The following is a 26,952-nucleotide window of genomic DNA, read 5'->3' as shown; positions in this document are numbered from 1 at the left end:
GTCATATGCATACAGTTTCACACCCGAGTTTTGTACTTTGTCTCCATTTTAGTTTATTTCAAGATGTATAGACATGGTTGAGAAAGATGCCCTAGTGGGATGTTTGGCAGAGAATAAAACGTCCAGGACACATCTTTTTCCTAAAGATTACCACTGTTTCACTTTTGAAAGCCAATCTGTCAAATTTCACCGCAAAGATCAAGATGGCCCCTCTCATTATCACACATTTCACTCAAGGCCTCTCGTTTGAGCTACACAGAGGTCATTATGCAAGGTTATTCATACAATCTCAAACATATACGGCACCCACTGTTACCACATTCTCATTATTTACAGACGATTATGATTGCTTGGTTGTAAAAATTAGAAATTGGGGTCACACTAAGGTTTCAGCACTGCTAAACTTCAGTAGAACCTCCACTGTAAACCCTTGGTTCCCTTGATGTACATTACAGTATATTTATCAACAGTTCATCAACTCACTTTGCATCCGACAAAAAAGAACAATCAATCAAATGAAACATTTGAGGAGGGCAACAAGATTGGCCGAGGAGTCACACCTAGTTGGCTCTGGTCTGCTGTGCCTTCCTCAGCACCAGCACGACACGTCCTGAGAGCTCAGCTCCAGCAGGTGGCGCTCCAGCTCTTCTGCATCCTCCTGGAAGCGGTCAGTGTTCGACTGAACCAGTCCCGCCGCTGTGTTTTCATACTCCACCAACTCCACACTCTCCCCTGCAAGAGCATTATTATTATTATTCTTAGTAGTAGTAGTAGTAGTAGTAGTAGTAGTAGTAGCAATAGTAGTAGTAGTAGCAGCAGCAATATTAATATAGTTATATAGTCCTATTTGATGGATTCACTTTAATATGATACTTAAGTGTTTTACAGATCCTTTGCATTATGTGTATTGCCCAATTCCTCATTGTTTTGACTTCTGACTTTGAAGGATAAAAAGAGAACAGTGGTACGGCTGTGTCATTGCCAAACTAACTCCAACTTCTTCAGCACTTCTGAAGATAAGTAGTTATGTGGCTAGCCTGGTGGGTTTTTAAGTACCTTTCTTGTCCCTTATTCTGTAACATTCTGTGAGTAAACACTTGCATCCCATATACTGGAGTTTGATTTCCAGAAGACAATGTTTTGTTGACCACACGAACCTTTGACCACAGTGTTGGCCTGGACAAACAGCTTCCGAGCCACCTTTCGGAGCAGGACTGTCTCTCGGATGCGAAGGAAGTCGTGAGGGCCATCAGAGTTCACCTCAGAATAGCCCTCATACAGAGCACGGCCACCTTCCACATCTGCAATGGTCTTGTAAACCTGCCGGTTAGTTGAGATCATAAGATTTTGGATAAGTACAACCAGAGCCGCTCTATACAGCTCTGACTACAATTATCCAAACATTTTTGTTCTAACGCCCCACCAACATACCTGTAACTTGCACAGGAATTTCTGGATGGCATTTTTGCCCACAGTTTTGATCTTGGAACGGTCCAGTGAGATGACCATGTCCGGTCGTCCGTCAGCACCAGTGGTGGCCTTAAGGGTCACCAGCCCCTCTCCAGCCTCCAGAAGCACTCGCAGGATGACAAAGCGACCGCGCATGTGGGCCTGACACAGAGAGGACAGCATAAGAAGCAAAATTCAAACAAAATTCAGAAGTAACAAAATTCCTAGTTGAATCTTCTGCTTAATTATTGTATATTATTCCACTGCTTGGTTGAATTTCCCATTGTCCTGCGTAATTTAGAATAGTGCATTCTAAATATGTTATTTGAACACCTATGAAGTAGATCAATTTTTTTGGCCGCATCACACTTAATTAGTATAGTATATTATTAGTATATTAATTCGGCGAACTCACTGTGAACAGAAATTAATGCACGCTGCGCGTCAGGGCCGTTTTACAACCTCGACTGTGCATTCATTTCTGTTAACAGACCACTGTGTCATCCATTATCCCTTAGGTATGAGCTACACCAGGCTGACGGAAGCGTTCTGTTCGTGTAGCGTCTGCTGCAACAATTAGCTGCTACTATAATCAATGGAAGTAGCTACACCAGACGTGATAGCGGCGCGTACGTTCGAAAAAAATAGACCAGTCTTTTAAAATGGATTTTACGCGTCGCGAAAGGAACGCTTCAGTTACGCACCTGGTGTAACTCATACCTTACTTATCCCACTGCTTGGTTGAATTCCCTATTGAGATGCACTCTTTAGAATACCAATTAACTGGACAATCCGCTTTGTGTTGTGGCCGCATTACCACCTTGAACGTGCATCGAGTTCTGATACCTGAACGCCGTGTCATCCATTATGCCTTACAGGTTACACACAGTAACAGTCCTTTTCTCTGTGACTGGGTGCCCTGACTGCACAGCAGTCCTCACCTGTCTCCAGGTTTTGCTCTCTGGGGTGTAGAACTCGAGCCCGAGCAGGCCGGCACGCACCATGTTCAGCCAGTTGATGTACAGCACGTCCTCAGCATCCTCTCCCTCGTGCCCAAAGATGCTGCAGAAAAGCACAACTGAAGAATGTGAGCAGGGCTTTTTACAAAAAGCTGCTGTACCAAGACTTATTGTGAGAGACAAAAAAAAAATACTAAAAGCTGACCAACTTCACACTTTGATACTTATAACACAAAAAGATGTTGCGGGGAGGAAAGAGCCTTCGGTAATCTGTGCTTAATATTGTATTGCATAATATTGGACACATCGTCTCTCGACAAGTGCGTATTTGTCTGACAATCATTTTTAACATAGGTCAAACATTTAAAATTCAAATCTGGTGAAATTTTAAGAAACTCTTACAGCTCTCACAGTAGTTTAAACCCATTGTTGTCGGGAATTGGTTGGTGTGCACTCTCACCTGAGCACCTCTTTGCCGAGACACATGTAGATGCCCACACACTCGGCCCTGCACTCCTCATAGCTGGAGGCGATGGTGGAGAACTTGCTGTCCCACGTCTCACCCTCCTGGTACCAGCTCGACACCTACATGACAGGGAGGTTACATTAATTAGAAATAACAATCTAAAGACAAATGAAACTGTGTGCTAAAATACAACACACACTCAAAGGGTAAAACCATCAACCACAACGAAATAACTTACCAACTGTTCAGTCAGTGGGTTGCAAATGCTGCCCTTATCGAAGTTGAAGTTTCCCTTTGAATCCTAAAGCCAAACAAATAACAGAAATAATTTGATTACTAATTACATACAAAACATAGATGCCACCCAAAAGCACAACATGCCATCTGGAGACAGGAGCAGTCTGCAATTCAAATCTCATAGACTTTCGTTTCAGTCCTTGGCTATTCATTAAGTGAGTGTGCTCAAAAAACACTGCTGTCCGAACATCACATTCCAGTTTATGTACTTTCACAACATCTACGGAGATTAAGAGCACATAAGAATGGCAAATCATTTAATGTTATGATCCACTTCAAATCCAATAAACATTTTGTGAAATCTGCTCCTCACATCCGTTTAGCTGTCCATGGAGTGTTTCTCAATCAACACTTTGCCAGGAACACAGAAGGGGGCGATTTCTTTGGCTGTTCAGCCTAAATAAAGATAACTATTAGTTATAAATTGCAGAGTGCACTTTTAAGCCAGAACAGATGTTGCTCTCACCTGAACAAAGAGTTTTCCACTGCCGTGACCCAGGAGTTCATGTAGCCCCACCTGCACCTCAAAGGCAGGGCCCACCAGTTTGAGGTACAAATCCTGCAGAGAAGATAAAGGATTGCACACAGCAGTGCTCTTAGCCATCTGTATCTAATAAATCCATTCAGCACTGCGGCGAATATCTTATCGTCATCAGGAGAAGTGCAGAAAGATACCTTGATGTCCTCCTCGAGGAAGGTGAGGTCCTCTTTACGAGTGATGCTGCCCACAGCTAACACGTTTCCCAGAGACACGTTTTTAAAACCCTCTGACTGTCTGATGTCATCATCTGGCAGGAGAAACAGACATTAATCACTAAAGTCCCAGGGCACAAAAAATCACAAGTACAGAAAATGGGAGCTGTTTGCATGTCAGTCTGCTGCAACAGGAATTAAGATCATCTCACAGTTGGGGATGTTGATGCCCGATGGAATGCCGCTGCCGGCGAATGTTAGCACATCCAGGGAAGTGAAGTCGGGCCGCAGGAAGTGGTCCTTTTCGAAGGCCGCTGGCCACGGCAGCTCTGGGAGCAGCACCTCGGCCTTGCTCACCAGCTGGGCAAAGCGAGCGCTCATTGCCTTGTTCACCACGGCAACAAACCCTGTCCACACAAGGAAAATTGAATTACAACCCCTACTTCAAGACTCCCACACCGACTGAGAGGAGTATTGATAAGTTTATAACGGAAGAGAGACCCAAAGTATATTTTAGTTCTTTACCTTCAAACTCCCCTCTGGATCCAAAAGGATCTCTGTAGCTCTCGATAAAACCAATGTAACTAAACATAGAATGGACAACCGTTAGCCTGACCAACTCATAGACTTTCTCAACATCGACACTAAAATACTAAAGCACAGTGCACAATGGTGCCAACAGGAGCGCGGTCACTTTCCACGTACATCAGCCCTGACGTATTCACTGGCAAACAGCGGGAAAAACAATGGATTGAGAGATCTCAATGGAGCGGCGCCGACAAAATAGAACTGAATCGTAATATACACAATGGCGGCGTCAAAGTGCAACGCTGTTGTGTGGAGTTGTACTGATTACAATGGAGTTGAAGGTCAAAAGTGGAGTACGCCGCACTCACGTTGGTGCCGGTTTGTGTTGGCCTTAAGCCCATTAGGCTTTCATTTAACGGTAGAGTCTACAATTCTAACCTCAAAAAAGACTGAAAAGGCAATTCAGTGTCTACATGTAGGTAGTGTTACCTCTCCACAATAGGACCCTTGTCCTTAATCCAGAAGCGGGAACCTTCTTTGTGTGCATCCACTGATCCAAAATTGAAGCTTTTAACATACTCCTCCAGCATACGAACCTCATTCTCATTGGACGCATAGGTCTACAAAGGGAACATACACATTAAATCTACAGTGGATCTCACATGGCCATGCAGTAACGAGTATAGAACCATATTTTCAGTAGGCAGGGTATCAAATTTGCTAAGCGATAAAATCACTGGAATAATCATTAACTGGATTTCAGTGGCACTTTGGAATCCTATAAAACAAGATCAGGAAAAATAAATTGTTTTATTCAAGCTTCAGGGAAAATCTGATATGGGGCCTTCACTTGATGCCTTTGACGCAAAGTAAAATAATACTACAATATCCACTGAGTTTCTTTATCCATACACACATCTGGCACTCATTGCAAACACATGGATTTGTGTAAAAATAAACACAGATATATTAATACCCCCATTAAAAGGTGCCATGTGTAAGAATTGAGGTAAAGATATCCAAAAAATGAGCTACACGCATCAGAAAAATGAGAAGAAATAAGGGCAATGATGTCATTAAAAAAATGACACGGTATAGTGCTGCAGAGATATCAACCTGAATTAGCATGCTAAATTACTAGCCACAGCCAGACAGGTGTCATAATACCAGTTTCGGCCATGGGAGGCGGTATGCGGGCAACATAACAGCCAGCCAAACTGCAATACATGCGTCTCGGTTGTTACTCTAGGGTAGACCAACTCACTTTCTGGAGGTATACTCCCCCCATCTTTTATGGAATGTGGAGTATGAATTGATTTTTTTTTGGCGGACATTACATATGGCACCTTTAAAGTCCCCAAACATAAGTTAATAATTTATGCTATCCCATCACAAATCAAAGAAACATTATATTCCTAACCCTACTACCTCGGGAACAGATTGGGTTTGTGCAGTGTCTGTATTTCTATTTATCTGTGTATGTATATGTACAGTATATCCTTGTCTTTTTAATGTATGTTGTATGTCATGTCTGTGTCTTCTGAATGGGCCTTGAGTCTGGCAATAAAGCTGATAATGATGGATGATGTATTCTAATTCCACACTTCTTGTTAAAAACTTTTATAACATATCCCTCAGAAGAGGCTATCAGGTGACAATGTAAAACTTGACTTTCTACCAATTTGTGAAAATTAAAGAAGCCCTATGCAACAATTTTGGCAAAAATGACCTTAATTATGCAGGTTGAGAGTCGTCCTGATGGTTCTACAACACTTTTTGGGTCGTTTGGTGGGTGCTTCGTCTCTCCCTAGTGCTTCTCCGCGGAAAAACCGAATATGCAACTTTCTGGTCCCGGTCCGAACAAATCCGGATGTGACTCGGCGGAAGTATCCAATCGCGCCCCGAAAAATTAGTCAGATTGTGGTTTCTAAGAAGACTGCAAAACGGACTCCAACTTGGCTTTGTTGCCGTTGAAATTGTAAGAAGCCTACCCTTCGGTGAACTTCGTTTTTGTAATGTGGTTTGATAGTCTCTTAAGCAATGTGTTTGCTCGACCGTTTTATTGTGAGCACTGTATGTGTTTAGCTTGGTTTCTTGATGGCTAGCCCGCTAGCTAGTGGGGGTTTAGCGTAGCAGTCACTTGCTACCAAAGCTGCAGGGGGAGCTATGACGTGAAAAATGCGAGCCCAAATCAGGCAAAAACCCAGAAACAGCAAAGAAATAACCAGACCTGCATAGGGCTTCTTTAACTTTGCACAGGGATGGAAAATTCAGATAAGGTAGACAGAAGTTTTGCACACTTACCTTGGCTTTCTCCAAATTTTGGCTGACTTTTTCCATAAGGGGAGCATAGTCACCTCTATGAACATTGAACACGGCGTCTTCGAAATCATAACGGCCACAGCGGGTCTGGCCTTCCCCATCAGAAACACAATCTACAGCAGAGGGAAACAGGAGACCAAGCTTGACCAACTGCCTTCCTTAACTGGACTAACTCATATAATTTTTGCTGTCAAAGCTAATAACAAATAACACAGCAGTGCTTACCCATCTTCACTGCAGAGGCCAGTCTAACCTCATAGGCCTGCTTCCCCGCCTCTGGCTCCCTCTTGAACAGTCTGGTGTTGTAGGCACTCAGATTCTACACAGAAACACATATAAGCCTTTACTACCCACATACAGTGGGGAGAATAAGTATTTGAACCGTATTATTTTAGTATTTGAGCTAAAGTTGACTAAAAACACAAATATAAAAACATCTGTTAGAAATTGATCTTAATGCCTTAATTAAAACAAATAGTAAAAATCCAACCTTTAAGGACACCAATTTCCTTAGTGAATGAAGAATGTATCGTAAATAAATAAATAAATGTTCTTCCTTAAATTACAGGGGCAGTAAGTATTTGACCCCTATGTTAAATTCCCATAGAGGCAGGCAGAATTTTTATTTTTAAAGGCCACTTATTTCATGGATCCAGGATACTATGCATCCTGAAAGTTTCCTTGGCCTTTGGAATTAAAATAGCCCCACATCATCACATACCCTTCACCATACCTAGAGATTGGCATGGTGTGTTTTTCAGTTAGCCTATTAGCTGGTTTGATTTGCATTGAACCTAATGAGCATTTTAGTCAACTTTAGCATGGGTTCAAATACTTATTCTCCCCACTGTAGATAATGCCTAAGTATCATTGATACACATCTACACTTAATGTATTTTGCACAGGTATATATGTAAGAGGTTTTGCATAATAATAAGAGAAGTATGACAGACCCAACTAGTGGTTTTAATGTACCGGTAATGTTAAAGTCAAATGTGAGATCACGTCAGCCTGTATGTGATTTGTTTTAATACAAGGCTGTTGGTAGGAGAACTATGGCCATGAATTATAGAGTAGGAGGTTAAGGTGAGAATAGAAACAACATTAGCAACAATCTCTTGGAAAATAGGTAGCAGAAAGGATGTACCTGAGAATCCAGGAATTTCTGGGCCAGTTTGGCATCCTCTAAACAGCAATTTCCTGAGAAATATGTGGTGATCCCCTGGGGATATGATAAAGACCATTTAGATATGCACAAACAATGTACAGCCGTATATTGCCATACAAATATTGCCATATCTGCCATGAACTGGTGGTATCTATAACGGCAAACATTTTTTTGTGTCTTGGAGTTGGACAGTGTCAATGCCTGTGCAATTGAATTGTTTGAGATCCACTGGATCTCTGGAGATCCACTGACTCACATCCTGACCCAGTCCAAGCTGCTTCTGTCGGTCCTCCAGTGAGAAGAGGAGTTTGGAGCAGCTGTTCCACAGTGATTCCATCTCTGCAGGGTTTTCCTTGAAGGCCTTACTCTGCCACACCAAAGCCTTCAGCTTCTCCTGGTCAATTTGATTAAAAAAGTATATTACAGGCATGCCCCTTTATGCATGTCAACAAGATCACAAAAGTAGTGGATCAGCTTGTCTTCCCATCATGTAAAATGCAATGTTTCATACAATTTTAAGATTTATTTGGAACAATAATAATCTTAACATTGTACAAAATGGTCCTGTTCTACACATTATAAAAAGGAAGAACTGCTTACCTTTGGCAAGTTGGGGATAAATTTGGTGTCTCCAAATGATTTGTAGTTTCCCATATTGGCATAGAATCCTGCAGCATATACCAGGACAGCCTGGTTGCAAAAAATCACATTGACATAACAACATTGAACTGTGTTACACGGAAACTGTTCCTGCATAACAACAACGTGGCATATATTTTAAAGATACACTAAACTATTCTCTTTTGATAATGTATTCATCTAGATCAGAGAATCTCAGTCCAGGTGCCTGCACCTTCCCCTGACTGAACTCATCAGCAACACTGTACTTCATGTGCACTTGGGGGATGGAGAGGCAGAGGGTTCCCAGAGCAGGGGTTGGTCCTGGAGCCAAACTGAGAAGCCCTGGGAACGTTATGTGCATGACGACAGATGTACCAACCTGGTATTCCTCTGGACTTAGTCCAGCTTCACTGGCCACCTTCTCCAGCTCCGCTTGGGTCTGTTTGCGGAAAAGCTTCTGCAAAAGCACATAAATTGTAGGTGACTCAGGGGAAGTTTGCAGCAAAACCACAAGACCACCATACCATGCCGCCCGAGAGATGTAGTGGGCATAGAGCTTCTCCTTCGCAGATAACAGTCCAAAAGCCTCCTTGCAGTCCAGCTTGGAGATGCTAATGCTGTTTGGAAGGTAGTACTGAGAGTCCACCATCTTTAGGCAGTGTACTTGCTTTCGCTGAATTGAATAGGTAACCTGCAGGGAGAATTGGAATTATATTCAAATTATTCAATCATAAGAACTAAATGTATAGACTTGCAGGCAAGTGATATCTTGACATTAGCAACGTTAAACATGACAGGGAAAGGGCTGACTGACATACAGAACAAAATATAGTCTACATCCTGTATCAGCCTAACTGGTTGCCGCAAGTGTTTGTTTTTTACCTTAGCCACCAGGCAAATAGATTAGCAAGCTAGTACAAACCTTGATTAAAAAATATGACGTGTTTGATACTAAATTATGTTCTAATCAGGTACTGTCCGAGTCTAAGTGAATCGACAACAGGCTAACTTAACTGATGAACTAACGTTACATTATTTTGTAGTAGAATCTATTGTTTTGAACTTCACCAGTACACAGATGCATGGTTTCACTTCCAGTTAGCTACTAGCCGGCTAGCTCACTTAGCTACACTGTCAAGCTAAGTATGTTAGTAGCCTCAGATATTGTTGTCCTGCTAGCAAACGAGCTATACCTGAGAGTACAGTCCCAGTGGTGTGCTACTAAAACTCTTTCGTAGTAGATAGCTCAGTCTCTTGATGAACATTTGAAATACACTTTCTAGGTAGCTACCTTGTGGTCTCTGCCGGCTTCTTTCGATTTGCAGTCTCACGCTTCAGACACTTCCTCTGTTCATTCAAAGCCAAGTCCCACCTCCTGACCAATTGTGTACAGGCAAAATAACTGACCTATATCTCGACCAATTATAGCATCTTTTTTGTCAGCTATCTTCCTCTTTTGAGTCTTACCCATGTATGAATTCAAATAATATTGAATATTATTCTATACTAATATTGAACTAAATTGAATATAAAAATCACATATTTTTGATGGCCTTAATTAAATATTTTGAACAGTAGGCCTATATGCCTAGAATAATCTAGTCTTAGGCTATAGCCTATCTAAAATAACCCAAACACACAACATAGCCTACTCCCCTTTTATGAGTAGCCTAGGCCTAGGCTACATGACAATAAACTAGGCTACTTGAGCTTGAACTTGAAATCTGTATCCTCCTCCAGGCGAGACTGATTTGAGATTGTCTGTGTTTGCTGTGTTGTTTTATTGGAACCAAGGCACCAAGTCTGGTGTTTGTATGCGATTAGGCTACACTAAGATGTAAAAATAAATACATTAATAAATAATGATAAAAATTTGGCCGCCGACATTTTTGAAAACATGGCGTTACATGGTTGCAACTTCCGGCACCAGTTTTTACATGCTGATTGGTAGATGACAACTCATGCACGAGTTTAGTGTTGGGCACGAGCGTCCTCGCGCGTCCATGTTGGTTTGCATTTCTGGAAGACGACAAATAAAACAACTAACTACTTGGATTAAGCTACTGATACTTGACTTAATGCCTACATGGCTGTATTACCGGACTTTGTGGTAAATAAAAGAAAAATGTTAATGTTGTCATATTAGGCTATTATTTGCCGTATATGCGGGGTGCCAAGTAATTACCTTAAAGTAACTGACTATGACCATACACTTTGGCAGATGCATAGCAATGACCTATATCCAATTATTAGCCTACTCATTGCGTTGTGTATGAAGACTATTTTAAAACGCACAGGCTGTAGTTCTGTAGAACGCAACGTCTGGATCATATAACCTGTCTCCCCAAGTGATTTAAAACGAAACAAATGTCAATGACTTATTTCGTTTGCTTTCTTGCAACATTGACATGATTAGGCTATGCATTTGATTTAAATGTTCAGGCTGCCAGTCGAGGCAAAAGCCAAATGTCCAACAACAGTTGCAGACTCTATGCCTGCTCGAACCACAATACCCGAGGGATGTGCGCTTCTATCGGAAGTTTAACTTGCTTTGGCTTCATTTCGTCTGCCTGCAAATGTAGCCTAGGCTTAACAAGCTGCAAATTCACACTGGGTGCAGCAAAAATCCCAGCTATCCACACGTTTACCATGTCTACTTAATTAATAGTCATTTTCGTTGGATAGCCTATTGCGTAATAGGCCTACAACCTGTCCAAATATATTATTTATGGATCATTATTTGTGAAGCCTAAAGTGACACAATATTGATTCGCATCATTTATTATCACATATGAACATCACATTAAATAACCTAGGACTTCAGAGACAGGGCAAACTTTACCACCATTCCCAAAATGTTATCCCAACCAATTAAATGAATTTGCGCTTATAACGAGGTGAAGCGCGTTCCCGAACAACTTCTTTTCCTCTGAGGGAATGTCCAATCTTCATCAACGACATACCGTGTACCTCACGTTGTCTCCGTCTGTAACGTGGAATCTAATAGGCTAATTCTAGCTGGTGCCGGAAACGAACACCCATGAAACGCCATTTTCGTAAAGATGGCTGCGGTCAATTTCATGCTTTTTTGGCTGAAGTAGCTAGCCTAGCATGGGCCATTGAAATGAATGGGGGCGGGACTTAGTCACTCTCCAGTTATATATAATACCTCCATGATAAATCCAGCGCTATTTCAATCGCATAGCCTACTGCATGCTGGAACTCCAGTTAGCCGGCTGTCACACACCAAATCCAACTTTCTGACTTGGGCTTAATTCAGCACAGCAATAGGCTGCTACTGTTTTTATTTGGACTTTGAGATAGATCCGAACAAAACTTGCGATGGTAGGCCTAGCAAATTTAAAAGCACATTTCGTTCCTGGTCTTTTGGTACAGGCATGGGCGGATTATGAACTTTCGGGCCCCTGGGCCCAGGTGTATTAAGGGCCCCCCACTTATTGTTGTATATGTGGGAGGGGGGCGGGGGGGGTGGAGGTCCTCCCCCAGAAAATGTTTAATTTGTTTGATGTGATTTCCTGTATTCTGGTGCATTTTGGGGATGGCCAATACTAAATTCAATCTGAGGCATTTGGTTTATGTCCTGATGACCTAGACTACCGTTTAGTCTGTGCATCGGGGTAGCTTAGGCCTGCGACGATGCGAACTGTAGTGATCAGGCGCGCCTGCAGGTGTAGGCCTACGGCCGTACGCACTGTGCGTACCATCAGGCAACTCAACGAGAGAGAATTTTCCCTGTGTGTGTTCACACAAAGTTAGCCCACCATAACTTCCCAACTGCTTCACAACTGTGCAGTATCCCATTAACTGCTCGACAATAGGCTATTTACAATTTTCTTTCAAATTTGTAAACACGTTGTCAAAATCAACTTTAATGTACACACCTTTTGTTTGAGCAGGAGAGGGAATAATAGCCTAACAAATGCACGCAGCAATTACAGACGTTGTAGGCTAGGCTACTTGTTGCTTTCTTTTACTATGGTTGCCTGTTATCAACACACAATGTTAAGCTAATTCACTAACTCAAGACTTCAAGGCTATCATGGATATAAAACGTTTTTTTGGAAACAATGAAAGGGTGGAGGTAGCAAAGGATGGAGGCAGCAAAACTAGAGGAGTTATTTCAGATAAACAAGGTAGGCAAAATGCTCAAAACGTTAGCATTACATCTGTATTATACTGAATAATGTTTACTGATGTTAAAGCACGAACGCTGTTTAAAGCCATACACAACGGTGAACTAGAACAAAACTAAAGGTAACTTTACCCTTTATAGGGCCGTATAAAGTTGTCCAAATGAATAGGTCGTTATTATAATAACGACCTATTAATTTGGACAACTTTGTTGTTGTATATTGCATATGGATTTTGTACTACAGTAGGCTACTTTTTAGGTGACCAATGCACGGACGAAACCGGGAAACGGACAAATATTATTAAGCCTTTCAATGTTTTGTTGCGCGCGGAGGGGTAGATGGTGCGCTTACCATTCATTCCTGCTGGCGCGCCTGATAGTGACTGCTGTTGTCGCGGCAAGTGCACAGTGTAGGTTGTGGCATCAGTTTCGCTTTTAAAACGCAACAGTAGCGAGAGGGAGAGTGCGGGCTATTTAATTTGCAGCATGACAGACGAACTCCCATTGTGAGCGCACTCTACGGACCAGTGGCATCTTTAGTAGGCCTAACATTTTTCATTATTATTTTTCCCCAGCAATCAGTACAACTAAGCATCGGTAAATATAACAATTAATCAAGATAGATTTGGCCAAAAGTGGGCCCCCTTTGCGGTCGTGGGCCCGGAGCGACCGCCCCCCCCCCCCCCCCCCCCCACTTATGCTCGGCTGTCATCTAGGACTACGTTTGTTGCTCTATACCCAAGGGCCATGTGCAGAGTAAGGATGGAAATGTACTGTCTGACTGTAAGGTTTGGAGACCATAATGATTGAAGATTATATTGAAGCCACTCTGACAGATTATTTGAACAGACAGCTCAACAATGAGAAAGGGAACACCGAGAAAGTGAGTGAGCCAAAGAAACAGAGGTATGTCTGAAAATGTATTCATAAATATTAAAGAGTGATCTTTATAATTTACACTCAATTTTGTTATTCATAATTCCACAGGGGTTAAATATTATACTTAATAATCTAAATATAATAATAATATAATAATAATCTAAAGTAATTGGAATATTGTACATTTTTCATTCTGAGTTGTTAGTATGTTTTATACATGTCAATACATTATCAAAGTTGAATATAACGAACACAATTATTGTAATCATTTTAATCCAGTCTATATTATGGTTGCATCATTGGAGATACAAATATGCTTTTTTAATACAAGACTAGGTTAATATTTTTATTACACATGAAATAGTTTAAAAAACAGAATATGCATTCCTGTGGTTTGAATGAAGAGAGTAGGTTCTTATAATATCTCAGAGAGCCAGATCCCCTCAGCCAGTGTAGATAAGCTGGCGTGATGCAATCATGACGCTCCAGCCAGCAATGAGTCAGTCTTGCCATAAATTTAGGTAGGCCGATGACGTGCCTAGATTGGTCTCACGTGAATCTCTGATGACTGGTGTGTTTGTTATGGAACCTAGTCCTTTGCCCATCAAGTGGTTCTCCTTGAACTTGAGTATCCACATTTAATACATGCACCTTTATTTCCTCTCACAGAAAAAAATATGTGACACTGCAGAGTGTGAACTAACTTGATTGATTGACTTAATTTGATACTTTGGTAGAAGACATACAGATCGGCTTCTTGTCAAGGATAGCACAATAAAGCTTAAAAAAAAAAACGTATAATGCATATTATCGCCAGTCAGCCATCAGTCATCACTCCAACCCCACAAATCACTTTAAGCCAAGTTCAAAACTTGAGCGCCCTGCTTAAGTTTCTTAAATTTCTATTGGGGTCATCAGTTTTTCTTGTTAAAATTCAATGGGGTTTGACAGTCTAAAGATTGTGGTATTTCAAGGCAGAGGTATGATTATTCTGTTAACCTTTCATAGAACAAGCACAGCATGGAAAAGAGCTCAGTCTTGCATAGCAGCACGGGGTCGAAGGCAAAGAGAGAGGGAGCTCTTCAATGAGTTGGCTGACCTGCTTCCTTTACCCCCAAACACTGGAGCTCAGTTAAACAAGGCCTGTATCATCAGGCTTACGGCTGGATACCTGCATGTGAGAGCCCTTCTGGGCCCATCAACCTTCCAGCAAACACAAAACACTGAGGACATCATAGATGTAGCAAGGCCACTTCCCCTCAAGTCCACCTATCCCTATTACAAAAGAGGTAGGACTTGCTCTGATAACTGGGAGCTATTCAATACCATTGCAACATTATGACATGTTGACGTCTTTTATTGTTTATAGCCATTCCGTCTATTTGTCTTGAGGAGGGACTTCTAGACTTAGCTCTTGAAGGATTTCTGCTTGTGACCTTCCTTGATGGCCGAGTTCTCTACACCACAGAGAATGTCAACAAATACATTGCCATCAACCAGGTTCACATCTGACTACTTTCTTTGTATAGTTTTTTTAAGGTATTATATTTTATTTATTATTTTGAATGTTGATAGATCAACTATGTTCATGAATGATTCTTTATAAATATAGGTAGACCTTATTGGCCGAAGCCTGTTTGACATCATGCACCCATATGACCAGAACGAGGTCAAACAAGTTCTTGCAAAATTGGCCGGTAAATATGATTACACACACTGGCATAAATTGACATTGTCAAAAAAAGTAGCAAGCTCCCGCAGACTGTCTTCATTTGCAGTTAAAACTTTATATTGCAACGTTTCGGTCAGATGACCATCATCAGGCAATTATTAATATTTTTTTTATGTCGGTGACTTCTCCAACGCACCCGTCCAAAGGAGGTGTGCAAAAGTACTCAACATTCTCATAAACTGACATTGTAAAAACTTTCACACATTTGTATGAAATATCATTCTTATAGACCCTTTCAAGAGAGTTCCATTATCAGCATCATAGTTGGCCCCACAAGACTTCCTTTTTAACATTCCATATGTTATCTTAATGCAGAGGAAGTAGATTGGGGCCCAAATAGAACGTTCAAGCATTGTTTTTGTTTTTATTGTTGAAAGGGTCTATACATGATTGGGAAAATAGTTACATGTTTGTATTCTGCTCACTTTAGGAAGTGTAGGGAGGCAGAAGTGCAGCCTTTTCTGGAGAACTAAGAATACAGTAAGCCTGAGGGCAGTATCCTGGACGGTGAGTGCAACCACATATACTATTAACTATTTAACTGTTTTGGTACCTGTTCACAGGTTATGCAAACTGTTCTATGTATTTTATGTACAGCCAGGTGCATCTAAAAAAATGAATATTGTGGAAAATCCATTGCCGTGACCAGACTGAGAGATTAAAGACTCAGGAAACCATTGCCAGTGTTTTGACAGTAAATTACTTGATTAGAGCTCTTCCTCAGGTTGACATTTCTTTATTCTTTATTATAAATTCTTTATTCCAATATTTTGAGATTCTGGATTTTTGATTTCCATGACCTGTAAATCGTAATCATATTAGGCTTGAAGGCTTGAAACATTTCACTTTATGTGTAATAAAAAGAGTTTTTGAAATAAATTATGGGGTAAAAAAAGAATTTTTCCATGATGTTCAAATATTTTGAGATCCACCTATTTTGAGTTTTTATGCTTGCTGAAACAATACTAATAACAAATTGGACTTGAACACTCCCTGCCGTCTAGTGAATCTCTAAGGCAGAGACGGTTGATAAAGCGAGACGATTCATAAGAGGGTAAATTCTGGTATCACTGTGATGTACAGTAGGGTTTGCAACTGCCACACCCCTTTAGGAGTCTAGCGGGAGGTCCAGTGAATGAATTCCTATGGAAGAATTCTTTTATGATTCATCTTGGTAACTAGACAATCTTTGGGTAAGGTCCATTACCTTCACTCCTCAGACACTCTTCCCGCTCTTGACCACAGGTGTTGCACTGCACTGGGGTTAAGGGGCCATCCCATCCCCTGGCCTCGCATTCCCTTCTGCTGCTGTGTCAACCTCTACCTGTGCAAGGTGTTGACCATATTCCTGCTGGTCTGAACCACAAGACTTTCCAGAGCATTCACAGCCCAGACATGAGATTCACTTCCTGTGACTCCAGGTTGGTGAATTTTAATTTAGTGTTATTCAATTTATCATATTTTTAACTACACTGAACCATAATGATTTGCCTTCTTATACTTAATTTACTATTATCTGATATTTTATGCTTTTACAATATTTTGCTGTTAATCATGTACAGTAAAGCACGTTGAATTGCCTTTGTGTATGAAATGTGCAATATATACTTGCCATGTCATTCCTAAATGCAGAGTTTGGGAGTTGACTGGTTTCCAGAATACAGAACTCGTTGGACAGTCTGTTTATAAGTACTACCATACCATAGACTGCTTGAAACTTATGCAGTCACATATCTGCTGTGAGTCTTAAAAAGTCCTTTTTTTACATTTACTAGTACTAAATTGCAAAGTTGTTTATTACATAAACATTACTATGTGACATGAGTTTCAGTTGTATTTAAATTTATGCAGAAGATCGAATGTTAATTATCAATGTGATGTTACAGCATTCATTTTACTTACTGGAGTAAATTCATAATCAATATTAACAGTGTTTTGAACAATGACTTTATAAGGTTTTGTGTACGACAGTGCTTTCCAAAGGACGGATGGTCACCGGGAAGTACCGCTTACACCACAAGCACGGAGGATATGTTTGGGTAGAGACAGAAGCATCTGTGGTATACAACAACCAAACCAGACAGCCACAGACCATCTTCTGTATCAATTACGTGCTAAGGTGAGAGGCTGAAGTAAATATGTAAATAAGTAAATAGGCTACACAATATTAATTACACTTTCTAATTTTGGTTGACTGAATCTGACATGTCTGAAACACTACCAGTTTTACAGGGCTTAAAACAAGGCAAATTGCTGTGCCTGAAGTTATCAGAAACTTGAAGCCATTATATAATGATCTGCTTTAAATCTCAAACGGCCCACGCCTGACAGCTTTAAGCCCTGGTTCTATATTAAGACCTAGAAAATACAGTATATAAGGACATGGAAAGTTGAACTTGGCACTTGCAAGTAACATGTGCATGTATTTTTGTCATTTTTGTAACACCTGTTCAGCGTGCGCAACCCTCTCTGTTGCAGAGTGCAGCTATCTTTTGACATTTGCATTTTCAAAGATTAAAAACAGAAAAATAATCATGAGAGCATATTCCTCTCCACTCTCATCTCTCTGACCACTTCTCCTCTGTGTGACCACAGCGATGCAGAGCTACCAGAGGTAGTGTTTTCTCTGGAGCAGCTGGAATATTCCCTCAAGTCACATGGACTTTGCCCTGAAACAACGGTGTCTCCTGTACTGGCCCACACTGCTGGCCAGGACACAGCAAACCGAGCCAACGGATCAGCCCTGCTCTCCAGTAAGGGAATTAAAATAAGAACAAATCTAGTATCACCTAAAATCTTGGCAGCAATGAAAAAGTAAATGTTTGTGGTTTACCGTTTTCTGAAGACACTACTGGCCACACTAGACTCTCTGACAGCCCTACAGTGTTCAACAAACATCTTTGTGAGAAAGCATCAGTGTCTTACGTGAGTAGAAGTTGCTGTCTTGAAATTTGCTGATTTCCACTGAAAAAAACCCCATCTTTGTTTGATTCCTGGAAGTTTTGTGATTGTTTTAATCCAGGTCTCTCATCATGTGTTTCATGATGACAAGTGGTACAGGGACCTGGATGCTCTGGCCCCTTACATTCCCATGGATGGGGAGGACTCAGTCCTTTTGCCCATACAGGACTACCCAAGGCACAGACAGGAGTCAAGTAAAGACTGTGGTCTTTCTGGGAATGGCCTGGATGTTCACCATTACCATGGGGGGAAACCACATGCTTCAGAATGTGTTTTGTGTTCTTCTAACCCTGCGGCAACCTACCCTGTCAGCCAGGGACAACCTCAGCCCCACTCATCCTGGACACAGAGGCACAAAATTCTCAAAACAGACAATACTCACACACGGAGGTACTTGTCTACATAGTTCAAATATTAGCATCACACAATAGTATTGCATACAAAAATGATACCTCGTGTTTGTAAATGTATCTTTCTGTAGATGTATTCACCCCTCGTCACAGAGAGTGCAAATAATGTGAAGGGTTATAAAAAACTGAACTTGGAATCAAACAAAACCAACTCCTAAACAAATGTAAAAAACCTGAAATGTATTGTGCAATATTTTATGTTGCCTGACTCTTTGATTCAAAATCACAAACAGCAGAAATCTGCAGCCAGTCTGGGACTCTCTAAGTCCAATTGTTCAACAGGAATCAAACGCACCACAAGAACACACGCCACAAAATCCCCAGAGAGTGGTGAGTCATTATGTGAACATACTGTAACAGCACTGAATACATTTACTAACTACATGAATTGTCTAAGTCTTCTCTTATTCTTTGTACAGAAAATTACATCAGTTCAGTCTTCGCAGTACAAACATCCCCCAAACAGCAGACAATCCACTTCACATCCCTACCCCACATGGCAGAGAATCAGAGGTACATCATTTCAAATAAGACAAAACGTCTATTCTGCATTGTTAAAACAAATGGACTTGTTAACACGGGATCTGTCTGATCTTTCTACATCTATAATCTCTGTGCAGATCGAGAGATATACACTGGTACTCATAACTCACCAACGTCAATGCAGAGGCGTTCTGGACACATCAGGAACCTCCAAAGGCCTGGTAAGCGCAAGGACTATGCCGAGGGACAAGTGGACTCATTTTCATTGAACCTACCATTGCTGAGCCATAGTGAATGTGAGGTTAATGCTCCTCTTGGGCCTACCTTTTACCTGCTCAGTGGTACAGAAATCACTTCTGTTCTTGATCAGGCTACTACCAGGATCTCAATGGGATGAATGTATAGTTAATATACTTTAAGAACACCATATGTGTTCACCTTAGCAACATTGTGACAGGACCATCATTTACTTAATAAACTAGGCCTAATATATCTTTCTTCTTTTCTGTTACCAAATTTTGCTGTGTTGTACAATGTTATAGAAGATGCTACACAAAAGGCTAGCCAGAAAGAATTTATTGCAACATGGTTTATTGTGAATTTAAACTCTACATAGTTATGGACAGTCATTGTGCACTCCCTAAATACAGGGAGCTGCTAGAGTGTGTGTTACACGTAAACATTAAACACTCCTAAGCATACATAACTCCTCCAAGCTATAACCCTACAACAACATCCTTCAGCATTAAATAGGAACGCATTATTTCTCACATTTAACTTACGATTACCTACTTTGGTCATTCACAAAACCTGCATTTAAAAAAGTGCTCAAGAGTAGAGTAAACTAGACCACCTTTACTTCGGAATGTGGAACCGTGTCCATTAGTCAGGCTCAGAACTAGGACACTAGGACCCCTGTGCCTCCACCCTTTGTTCCAGCACCTTCCCTCTCCTCAGTGGCTTTGTTTGACGCCTCTTCCTCTCCAACTATTCGGATGTTGAAGCGTTCCCGATACTCATTCAGCTCCTGCCTTTTCGCCTGCATCTGCGTGTTGAGTGATTCAACTATTTTGGAGATCTAGGCAGAGAGAAAGCCACAAACACATGTTAATAGATAATAGAAAATATGTGTAAAATATAAAAAGCATTGTTTATGACCATATCCTCCAGAGAGCACAAACCAGCTGTCTACTCTAGACTATGAACATCAGTGCCATAATAACTGAGTCAAAGCTCCCCGATGATTTTTATTTGCAGACAGCAAATAAGTTAAAACTCTAATATGAAAGTATATCCCTTCATTTTCATTTTCTGTATAGTTCCTGTACATTTTCTGTAAAACTCACTGTTAAAGATTAACAAAAAAGAATGACCTGCATGTTAAACATCAGCAATAAAATAATTATAACACAGTTGTGATTATTTGCATCTGTGGGAAAACATTTATGTGAGCTTGATAAATGCAAATATTCATAAAATTTTACTTTTGAAATCAGAACACCTCAAATACAATTTGCATTCAAAAAATGTGTGGGTGAAATTCTTTAAAAAAAATCAACTGCTGAAGTATCATTCCCTATGTGGTAAGTGCTATCTTACACAAAGACGCAAACTGATGTCTACATGTCACTGAGGTCAGTATCTGAGATGATGTCTGCAGATTTGTCAAGTTAGGGCTACAATAATCTACAGGAATTGAATGGTGCACAATGACCTATTACCTGTTCTTTATTGCTCTCAAGTGCAGGGAGGACCTCCTGCACTGTTCTTTCCACAAGGACACCCCCAATCAACCGGTAACACTTTCGACTTGGATCTGCCTCTCTGAGAGCATCGATAACAAGACTGGTGGAAGGAGAAAGAAATTGCAAGTAACTTCAGTAATTAAGTGTATGAGGCGCTCGTATGAGAAAACGTAGTGTATGTGCAAGCTTTTCATGTTCATGTGCAAGAAAGAGTAGTGTGTGCGCAAGAATTTCAAGAACATATGCAAGAAAAAGTACATGTGAAAGTTTTTAGTGCATATGCAACCTATTCTTGATATTTGGCCTAGGGGGCCATAGGGTGTAACCACATGCCGTTCTCTAGGCTGCAATCCTAGGCCTACATCAGTTATCTAAACGTATGCAAGGTAAGGCAATGCAAATTAAATGCGCTAGGCACAATTAATTTAATTCGAAAGCCATGCATCTGATGATGAAAAGAAGCTGATGATTGACATGCTTGAGAGAGACTACAGATCTCTCAAAATTACCTGTGTTCATTGGTTTCCATCTCCAGTTCCGCTGCTTTTGTGGCCATGCTCCGTTGTTCCTGGCGAAGTCGTTGAAAACCAGCCACTACCTGTCTTACAAGGTAACGACCAGCTGATGGAAAGCAGAAAAGACTACGAGGTTTCCTATATTGATACGTTATATTGTTCTACAGAGAACAAGACCGATCAATCTCAATCTGTGACTAAGTTACCTCGGAATTTCTTGTATTTAATGCTAACAGACATTAGAATTAGACAATGCACGCTATGATTAGACATTGAATTTTATCACAAGGACAAGCAAAATCATGCTAAGCTAGCGTTATCTGGCTAGGCAGTAGTGGGATGCCACTGACATCAAGTGCTAAAACAACATGCAACCGCCCACGATAGGCAACTTTTTCTCAGTGCAAAGACATGAGCTCACATCTCAGTTAATAAGTTACCTGTTCGGCAGAGGTAGGGGATTGTTTCCCTCCAGAGTTGATAGCTTTGGTCCCTGCCATACTGTTATTACTGTCATTGGTCGCTGCCATATTGGATGAGTACAAGCGATGAGTAGGCTACAGGATTTGAGGAATAATCCAAGTGATCAAAAACGGGTGAGTTGAACACATGAAAGGAAATAGAATTAAAACTTAAACCTTTTTCACATGGATTTCTGAATATTATAGGCTACAATTAGAATATGAATTTTTAACATTAAATGTAGGCTTAAAAATATGTGCACCGCATAATTCAGTTCAGACTCAGTCAGATAGGCTCAGTTCACATTCAGTTGTGTTTTATTAAGGTATTGTAGCCTACCATAAGCCTACTAATACTACTAAATAAGCTTTTTCTTGTCTTTTTTTGACTGCTAGATCTAGATTCCTGAGGTGACATGGTGGCCCTCAGATAAGCAGAGAATAAAAATGATGCCTACTGTATGTAAATGATTTTGCCTTATTGTGAAATCTGTTGGTAGAAAGGCCTAGCCTGCATGATGCACACGTCAACTACCATAATTTCCCAACTATTAGCCGTAAAACACTGCGGCTTATACACAATGCGGCTAATACACAGGAAATTACTGTGAAAGATGTCATTCTCCTTGTTGTTTGTGAGTGTGGTATCACCGCATATTTCAATGTCTAAATAGCCTAAAGCCTTAAAATTTAGCCTTAAGCCCTAAAATACTTGTTTGCTCTTGAGATGTTATGGCCAAAAGTGTCACATGTGCACCACTATCCTGCTTTTAGGGTGTGAAGACAGGAAGGATCAAGCCTACTCACAGAACAGCAACCATAGGCCATTATTTCCCCTCCAACAATGCCTCTGCATTTGGGCAAGAATCATTATTAAAGTCCCATTAAGCAAGAGTTATTATTTACCTTATCTTCACTTATCACCTTTATTGGTTCTCCTTTAACATAATTTTGCAGGGCTCCATGAAAGTCTGTCGGTGGCTCTGCATGTAAAATAAATGACACTAAAGTGAAAAGGGTCATTTCTACAGTTCCAGTAGTGCGGTGACAGGGATGAAATTCTCTCTGTTATGAGTCAGTTTACAATCAAATTGATGTTGAAGCTGTTATATTAAGGCGAAATAGTTGCATAATGTTGCTTTAAAGGTAAATCCATCCGTCACAAATATGATGGTGAAGTATGATCACTCCAGAGAGTTGCCAGTCTCTGACTCAGTAGAGTCTACTGGCAGCCGGCGTTACGCCTCCGAAGGCCATGCCAGCTCCCTGACCCAGCCAGCTCATAAAAATGTCAACTCCTTTTGATAATGAAATGGCAACCCCCTGCTGGCAGTAACACAGGGAGCACTAAATAGATTCAGCTGTTGGAGTATAGAAAGGAAACATCGGAAGTAGACATATGACCACAACAAAATTACCACAAATAAAACTTAAACAAGACGAATGGTTTGAGTAATATATATGGCAGTGTTTCATCACCATGCAAATGCCAAGAGAAATGACATTAAAGCTCACTTTTGCATTTCAGGTCAACTCGGGTGACCCACACCCATATAAAACCCTACAAACCAAACCATGATATCAGTGAGGTCTTTGATTTGCTTGCCATTGTATTTACACGTCTGCCGTACCAAATTATCAAGTTACTATATATTTTCTCTGGTTTTGTTTCTATCAAAAAAAACATCTGAAAGCAAAAAAGAGCCATAAATTACACCAGCTTTAAGTCAACCTCTCATCTCAAAAATATATGCTCAGAGTTTCCAGATGGAACATTCAGTGTCATGCTTCACTGCTTCACATCACTGCATACATTCAGTGTGGTGTGACAAAATTCTTTCCACTTGCCTGTTAAGAGACTGACAAGAAAAACAAAAGACGTGTGTTTTCATTTTTTAACCAAATGTTATTTCTTTTTAAATCACAACAAGATTTTGATGACAAAATTTGTTTCAGTGCTATGGGTGTGAAGCATGATATTTTTTACACAAGTATAGGACTAGGACCATTTTGTTTTACTCACTATTAAAACCTTTATACCCTTGACCCAAATAACTGTTGCATGCATTACAGCGCAATAGCTGATAGAGGGCGCCAATACTCCATACATATTTCAAGTTCCATATGGAACTCTCAAGGCCTGGAAGGACTGAATCAGAAAAATAGAGTTATAAAGGTCTCACATTTGCTTTTTTGTTTGAATTAATATCTTTTCTCTGGACATTAAGACATCATTGATCATTGTGGCGCTTCTTGAAAGATAGACCTACTATTCTGCAGTAGATATTTTTGTTTGTAGGTAGGATGCAGGGTAGGGTTTAGAAATAAACAACATGTAGATACACATACAATGTATTGTTTCAAAGCGATATTCTTACAAAAGTTTACTTCACAATAAATCAGTCAATTTTGCATTATTTTTCCATTTAAACCACTACATCTAAACACGGGGGCTTTGTTGTCAATAGTCTGTCCAATGAGATGCAGAATCACTGATTTGGCGTCTGTACATTGTACAGAAAATAAAGAATTCAACCCATTTCAGACACACAAATGTACTTTTCTCTAATTAAACTAATGAGAAAGATAGCCTACAAGAACGATAGTCAGGGCCATACCCTTTTCCTCTCCTCAGATTTCCACAGGATTTTTTCAGGTGAGAGTGTCAGTGGAAAAAACAAAGCCCCATTTGTGAAACTGTTTGTGTAAACCCTGCATCTCCATCTTATCGAACTGTTTCTGTGCAAACACATCTCTCTCTCTCTCTCTCTCTCTCTCTCTCTCTCTCTCTGGGCTATTCTCTGCTCAGGCCCGTGACTTGGCTGTGCTTGCTTCTGCAGGTTTCGAGGCGGTGAACCATCGGTAGCAGTCTGTTGTCCCTTTGCCACGCGGCTCCACGGCGCAGCTGGTGCAGTACACGATCCCCAGCGCCAGCATCACCACGATGAAGACGCAGAGCGGCACCAGGAGCGCAACCAGCAGCCAGCTCTTGTCGTGCTTCCGTTTCCCCCCCTCGGGCCGTTGCTCCGCCCCTGCAGCAGGCTCCGCTGCGTCTCGCGGTGGGGAGAGAGACGCCCTGGCTCCGTCGCCTGCCTCCTCAGACTCCAAAACCACATCTTCCCTTATCCTGGACGACACGTCGTCTGGCGCCCCATAGGAGTCAATGGAGTCGCTCTCTGCCACCTGTGAAGGTGTGTCCAATAGGGCCTCCTCAAAGTCAAAGGAAGGAGTGAGGATTTCCTGATGTGTGGCGTGTGGCGCCTGGGTTGGTGAGAGCTCCTCTGATGGGTTCTCTGTGAACCAGGCCAGGTCGGTGGGAAGCCACTCGAGATTAGGTAACTCGGTCAGCCACTCCAAAGGTGTGGGGTCAGTCAACCAGTCAGGCATTCTGGGAGACCAGGAGAGGTCGGGCGTCTCGGGGCCCATAGTGTTGGCCGGAGACTCACTGGGCATCATTGTTGACGTCATTTCCGCATCCTCAGGCAATGGCCTGCAGCTGTAATAGTCATCCTCAAGTTCGTATCCCTCATCACAGTGGCAGTCGAATCCTCCCATGTAATTTCGGCATATTTGGTGACAGCTGTCCGAGTTTTGGCACTCATCGATGTCTTGGCAACGGACGGGATCCTCGGGTACCTTGGTGTAGCCGTCGGTACACTGGCACTCGAAAGATCCAGGTGTGTTTACGCACACCTGCTCGCAGCTGTCCTCCTTGCACTCATCCACATCAACACACTCGCCGTTCTCGTCCGCCTGGTAGCCATCCAGGCAGCGGCACTCGAAGGTGCCCGGCGCGTTGACGCACACCTGAGGGCAGGGAGTCCGATCGCACTCGTCGATGTCCAGGCAACTCTTGCCGTCGGGCGCCAGCAGGTAGCCGTTGGAGCACGTGCAGCGGTGGCCGGTGGCCGTCAGCTCGCACTGGAACTCACACTGGTTGCCAAGGCAAGCGTCCATCGCCTGGCAGCTCTGGCTATCCTCCCCCAGCTCGTACCCGGCGGAGCATGCGCAGTAGTAGTGGTCTTCCGTGTTCAGGCAAAGGTGCGCGCAGCCTCCATTCTCCACCTCGCACCAGTTCTTGGGGCCGTCCGAGCAAAGTGGCGCATCCCTTGACCAGCCCACGGTGCCGTCATCCTTTAGCATGCACAGGACGGACTGGTCCTCCTTAGTTCCCTCTGGGCAGGGCAGTATGGCCATAGATCCGAATGGGACGTGGGTCAGCAGGGTGCTGATTAGGTGGAACGGCGTGGTGTAGCGCGCCGGTCTTCCGCCCTCCTGGTCCAGCACCGAGCACATGCCGCGGTAGGCGAAGCGGCACAGGAAGCCGTCCACGGCCAGGGCGCAGGAGCCGTCCAGCCACTTGAAGTTGTCCCGGTTGCTGCGGGTCTTGTCGGCGGTGTTGTGCGTCATGACCACGCAGCGGGGCGCGGCGCAGGTGCTGGGCAGGTCTTCGCGCTGCCAGTTGGTGTACTCGGTGTCCTGGTCGCCCGTGATCCAGGTGAAGCCACGCAGCGGCTTGGTGGACGAGCACTGGCGCGGCTGCCGCTGGAGCCCGATCCACAGGCGCATGCGGACACGCGGCCCACGCCGCTCCGTGGACGACAGCAGCTCGTGGATCAGCTCAGCCTCCTCGGTTTTCTTCACCGTGGCCAAGTTGCCTCCTTTCTCCCTGCAGGTCCGCCAGGAGTCCCGGAAGGTCTTGCGCTGGAAGTAGACGGCGTAGCAGCCCTCGTCATTGCAGATAGCATCCTGCTCCTGGAGCTCCTGGCTCTGAGTCCCCAGTGGGCACCAGGTACTGACCAGTGCCAGCAGCAGCAGACAGGGGCACACCGGACAATGCATTCTCCTCTTTTCCATAACAGCGTCCTTCCGAATGGCCAAAATGTCCTGGCTGGTCCTCTCGGCTCTCCTCACTCCTCTAGGCTTTCTAGCTTTTGGATTTTTCTTCTGGAGAGACAGGAGCTTCCTCCTCAGCAAAGTAGTCTAACAGCCGCGACCAATCCTCCCTGCAGCCGTCAGCACTGCTGCTGCACTGAGATGGAACTTTCCTCTGGTTCTCCTCCGGAGGAGAAAGGAAGACAGAGAGGGAGGGCACAGACGTTTGTTTTTG

At 42.3% G+C, this 26,952-nt stretch overlaps 4 protein-coding genes and 1 long non-coding RNA gene across 12 annotated transcripts; 2 read left to right on the top strand and 3 right to left on the bottom strand.

The window, feature by feature from the left end:
- Nucleotides 1–28: 28 nt before the first annotated feature.
- On the bottom strand, nucleotides 29–13,129 carry dpp3 (dipeptidyl-peptidase 3). 3 transcript variants are annotated; one of them, XM_042093334.1, is made up of 18 exons: nucleotides 13,009–13,129; nucleotides 8,883–9,194; nucleotides 8,483–8,572; nucleotides 8,139–8,276; nucleotides 7,862–7,936; nucleotides 6,940–7,033; nucleotides 6,697–6,827; nucleotides 4,882–5,012; nucleotides 4,390–4,448; nucleotides 4,077–4,271; nucleotides 3,847–3,959; nucleotides 3,638–3,730; nucleotides 3,113–3,175; nucleotides 2,869–2,993; nucleotides 2,391–2,511; nucleotides 1,432–1,611; nucleotides 1,158–1,320; nucleotides 29–732 (listed from the first exon to the last, which is right to left on the bottom strand). In XM_042093334.1, exons 1-18 carry the CDS (start codon nucleotides 13,009–13,011, stop codon nucleotides 590–592), a joined length of 2,229 nt encoding a protein of 742 aa, XP_041949268.1. In that variant the 5' UTR covers nucleotides 13,012–13,129; the 3' UTR covers nucleotides 29–589. The 3 variants fall into 3 exon arrangements, with proteins under 3 accessions (XP_041949268.1, XP_041949267.1, XP_041949269.1); XM_042093333.1 differs by lacking the exon at nucleotides 13,009–13,129 and adding an exon at nucleotides 9,697–9,942; XM_042093335.1 differs by lacking the exon at nucleotides 13,009–13,129 and adding an exon at nucleotides 9,795–9,942.
- Nucleotides 13,130–13,233: 104 nt separating this feature from the next.
- On the top strand, nucleotides 13,234–20,533 carry hif1al2 (hypoxia inducible factor 1 subunit alpha, like 2). 3 transcript variants are annotated; one of them, XM_042093337.1, is made up of 14 exons: nucleotides 13,234–13,562; nucleotides 14,544–14,824; nucleotides 14,905–15,035; nucleotides 15,148–15,232; nucleotides 15,698–15,774; nucleotides 16,513–16,688; nucleotides 16,900–17,006; nucleotides 17,239–17,386; nucleotides 17,863–18,020; nucleotides 18,113–18,192; nucleotides 18,290–18,618; nucleotides 18,875–18,968; nucleotides 19,058–19,151; nucleotides 19,259–20,533. In XM_042093337.1, the coding sequence occupies exons 1-14, from the start codon at nucleotides 13,459–13,461 to the stop codon at nucleotides 19,516–19,518; spliced, it is 2,124 nt and encodes a 707-aa protein (XP_041949271.1). In that variant the 5' UTR covers nucleotides 13,234–13,458; the 3' UTR covers nucleotides 19,519–20,533. The 3 variants fall into 3 exon arrangements, with proteins under 3 accessions (XP_041949271.1, XP_041949270.1, XP_041949272.1); XM_042093336.1 differs by having other exon boundaries at nucleotides 18,872–18,968; XM_042093338.1 differs by having other exon boundaries at nucleotides 13,371–13,539; nucleotides 18,872–18,968.
- LOC121709734 (prefoldin subunit 2-like) lies at nucleotides 19,696–22,020 on the bottom strand. 2 transcript variants are annotated; one of them, XM_042093343.1, is made up of 4 exons: nucleotides 21,822–22,020; nucleotides 21,376–21,507; nucleotides 20,843–20,966; nucleotides 19,696–20,199 (listed from the first exon to the last, which is right to left on the bottom strand). In XM_042093343.1, the coding sequence occupies exons 1-4, from the start codon at nucleotides 21,896–21,898 to the stop codon at nucleotides 20,020–20,022; spliced, it is 513 nt and encodes a 170-aa protein (XP_041949277.1). In that variant the 5' UTR covers nucleotides 21,899–22,020; the 3' UTR covers nucleotides 19,696–20,019. The 2 variants fall into 2 exon arrangements, with proteins under 2 accessions (XP_041949277.1, XP_041949278.1); XM_042093344.1 differs by having other exon boundaries at nucleotides 21,376–21,464.
- Nucleotides 20,939–24,819, top strand: LOC121709736. 2 transcript variants are annotated; one of them, XR_006032025.1, is made up of 3 exons: nucleotides 20,939–20,992; nucleotides 21,402–21,476; nucleotides 24,683–24,819. It is a non-coding gene; the product is annotated as an uncharacterized LOC121709736 (long non-coding RNA). The 2 variants fall into 2 exon arrangements; XR_006032026.1 differs by lacking the exon at nucleotides 20,939–20,992 and adding an exon at nucleotides 20,999–21,252.
- On the bottom strand, nucleotides 23,728–26,952 carry LOC121709732 (endosialin-like). Of its 2 annotated transcripts, XM_042093340.1 has the most exons (2): nucleotides 24,992–26,952; nucleotides 23,728–24,961 (listed from the first exon to the last, which is right to left on the bottom strand). In XM_042093340.1, exons 1-2 carry the CDS (start codon nucleotides 26,697–26,699, stop codon nucleotides 24,648–24,650), a joined length of 2,022 nt encoding a protein of 673 aa, XP_041949274.1. In that variant the 5' UTR covers nucleotides 26,700–26,952; the 3' UTR covers nucleotides 23,728–24,647. The 2 variants fall into 2 exon arrangements, with proteins under 2 accessions (XP_041949274.1, XP_041949273.1); XM_042093339.1 differs by having other exon boundaries at nucleotides 23,728–26,952.

The sequence above is a fragment of the Alosa sapidissima genome, chromosome 5, assembly GCF_018492685.1.
Source record: "Alosa sapidissima isolate fAloSap1 chromosome 5, fAloSap1.pri, whole genome shotgun sequence".
In the NCBI taxonomy this organism is placed as follows: domain Eukaryota; kingdom Metazoa; phylum Chordata; class Actinopteri; order Clupeiformes; family Clupeidae; genus Alosa; species Alosa sapidissima.
Note: the sequence above shows the minus strand (reverse complement) of the source record. Positions and strands in the feature narration are given on the sequence as shown.

Coding starts and splice junctions, on each gene's coding strand:
- hif1al2 (XM_042093336.1), top strand. CDS start 13,459: ATGATTGAAGATTATATTGAAGCCACTCTGACAGATTATTTGAACAGA. Junction 13,563..14,543: donor AGTGAGCCAAAGAAACAGAG/GTATGTCTGAAA, acceptor AACCTTTCATAG/AACAAGCACAGCATGGAAAA. Junction 16,689..16,899: donor TTCACTTCCTGTGACTCCAG/GTTGGTGAATTT, acceptor TCCTAAATGCAG/AGTTTGGGAGTTGACTGGTT.
- LOC121709732 (XM_042093339.1), bottom strand. CDS start 26,699: ATGGAAAAGAGGAGAATGCATTGTCCGGTGTGCCCCTGTCTGCTGCTG.
- LOC121709734 (XM_042093343.1), bottom strand. CDS start 21,898: ATGACAGTAATAACAGTATGGCAGGGACCAAAGCTATCAACTCTGGAG. Junction 21,508..21,821: donor CCCCTACCTCTGCCGAACAG/GTAACTTATTAA, acceptor GAAACCTCGTAG/TCTTTTCTGCTTTCCATCAG. Junction 20,200..20,842: donor TTGAGAGCAATAAAGAACAG/GTAATAGGTCAT, acceptor CTCTCTGCCTAG/ATCTCCAAAATAGTTGAATC.
- dpp3 (XM_042093333.1), bottom strand. CDS start 9,768: ATGTTCATCAAGAGACTGAGCTATCTACTACGAAAGAGTTTTAGTAGC. Junction 9,195..9,696: donor CACTGGGACTGTACTCTCAG/GTATAGCTCGTT, acceptor TTCTCCCTGCAG/GTTACCTATTCAATTCAGCG. Junction 8,277..8,482: donor TTATCCCCAACTTGCCAAAG/GTAAGCAGTTCT, acceptor CAAATTGACCAG/GAGAAGCTGAAGGCTTTGGT.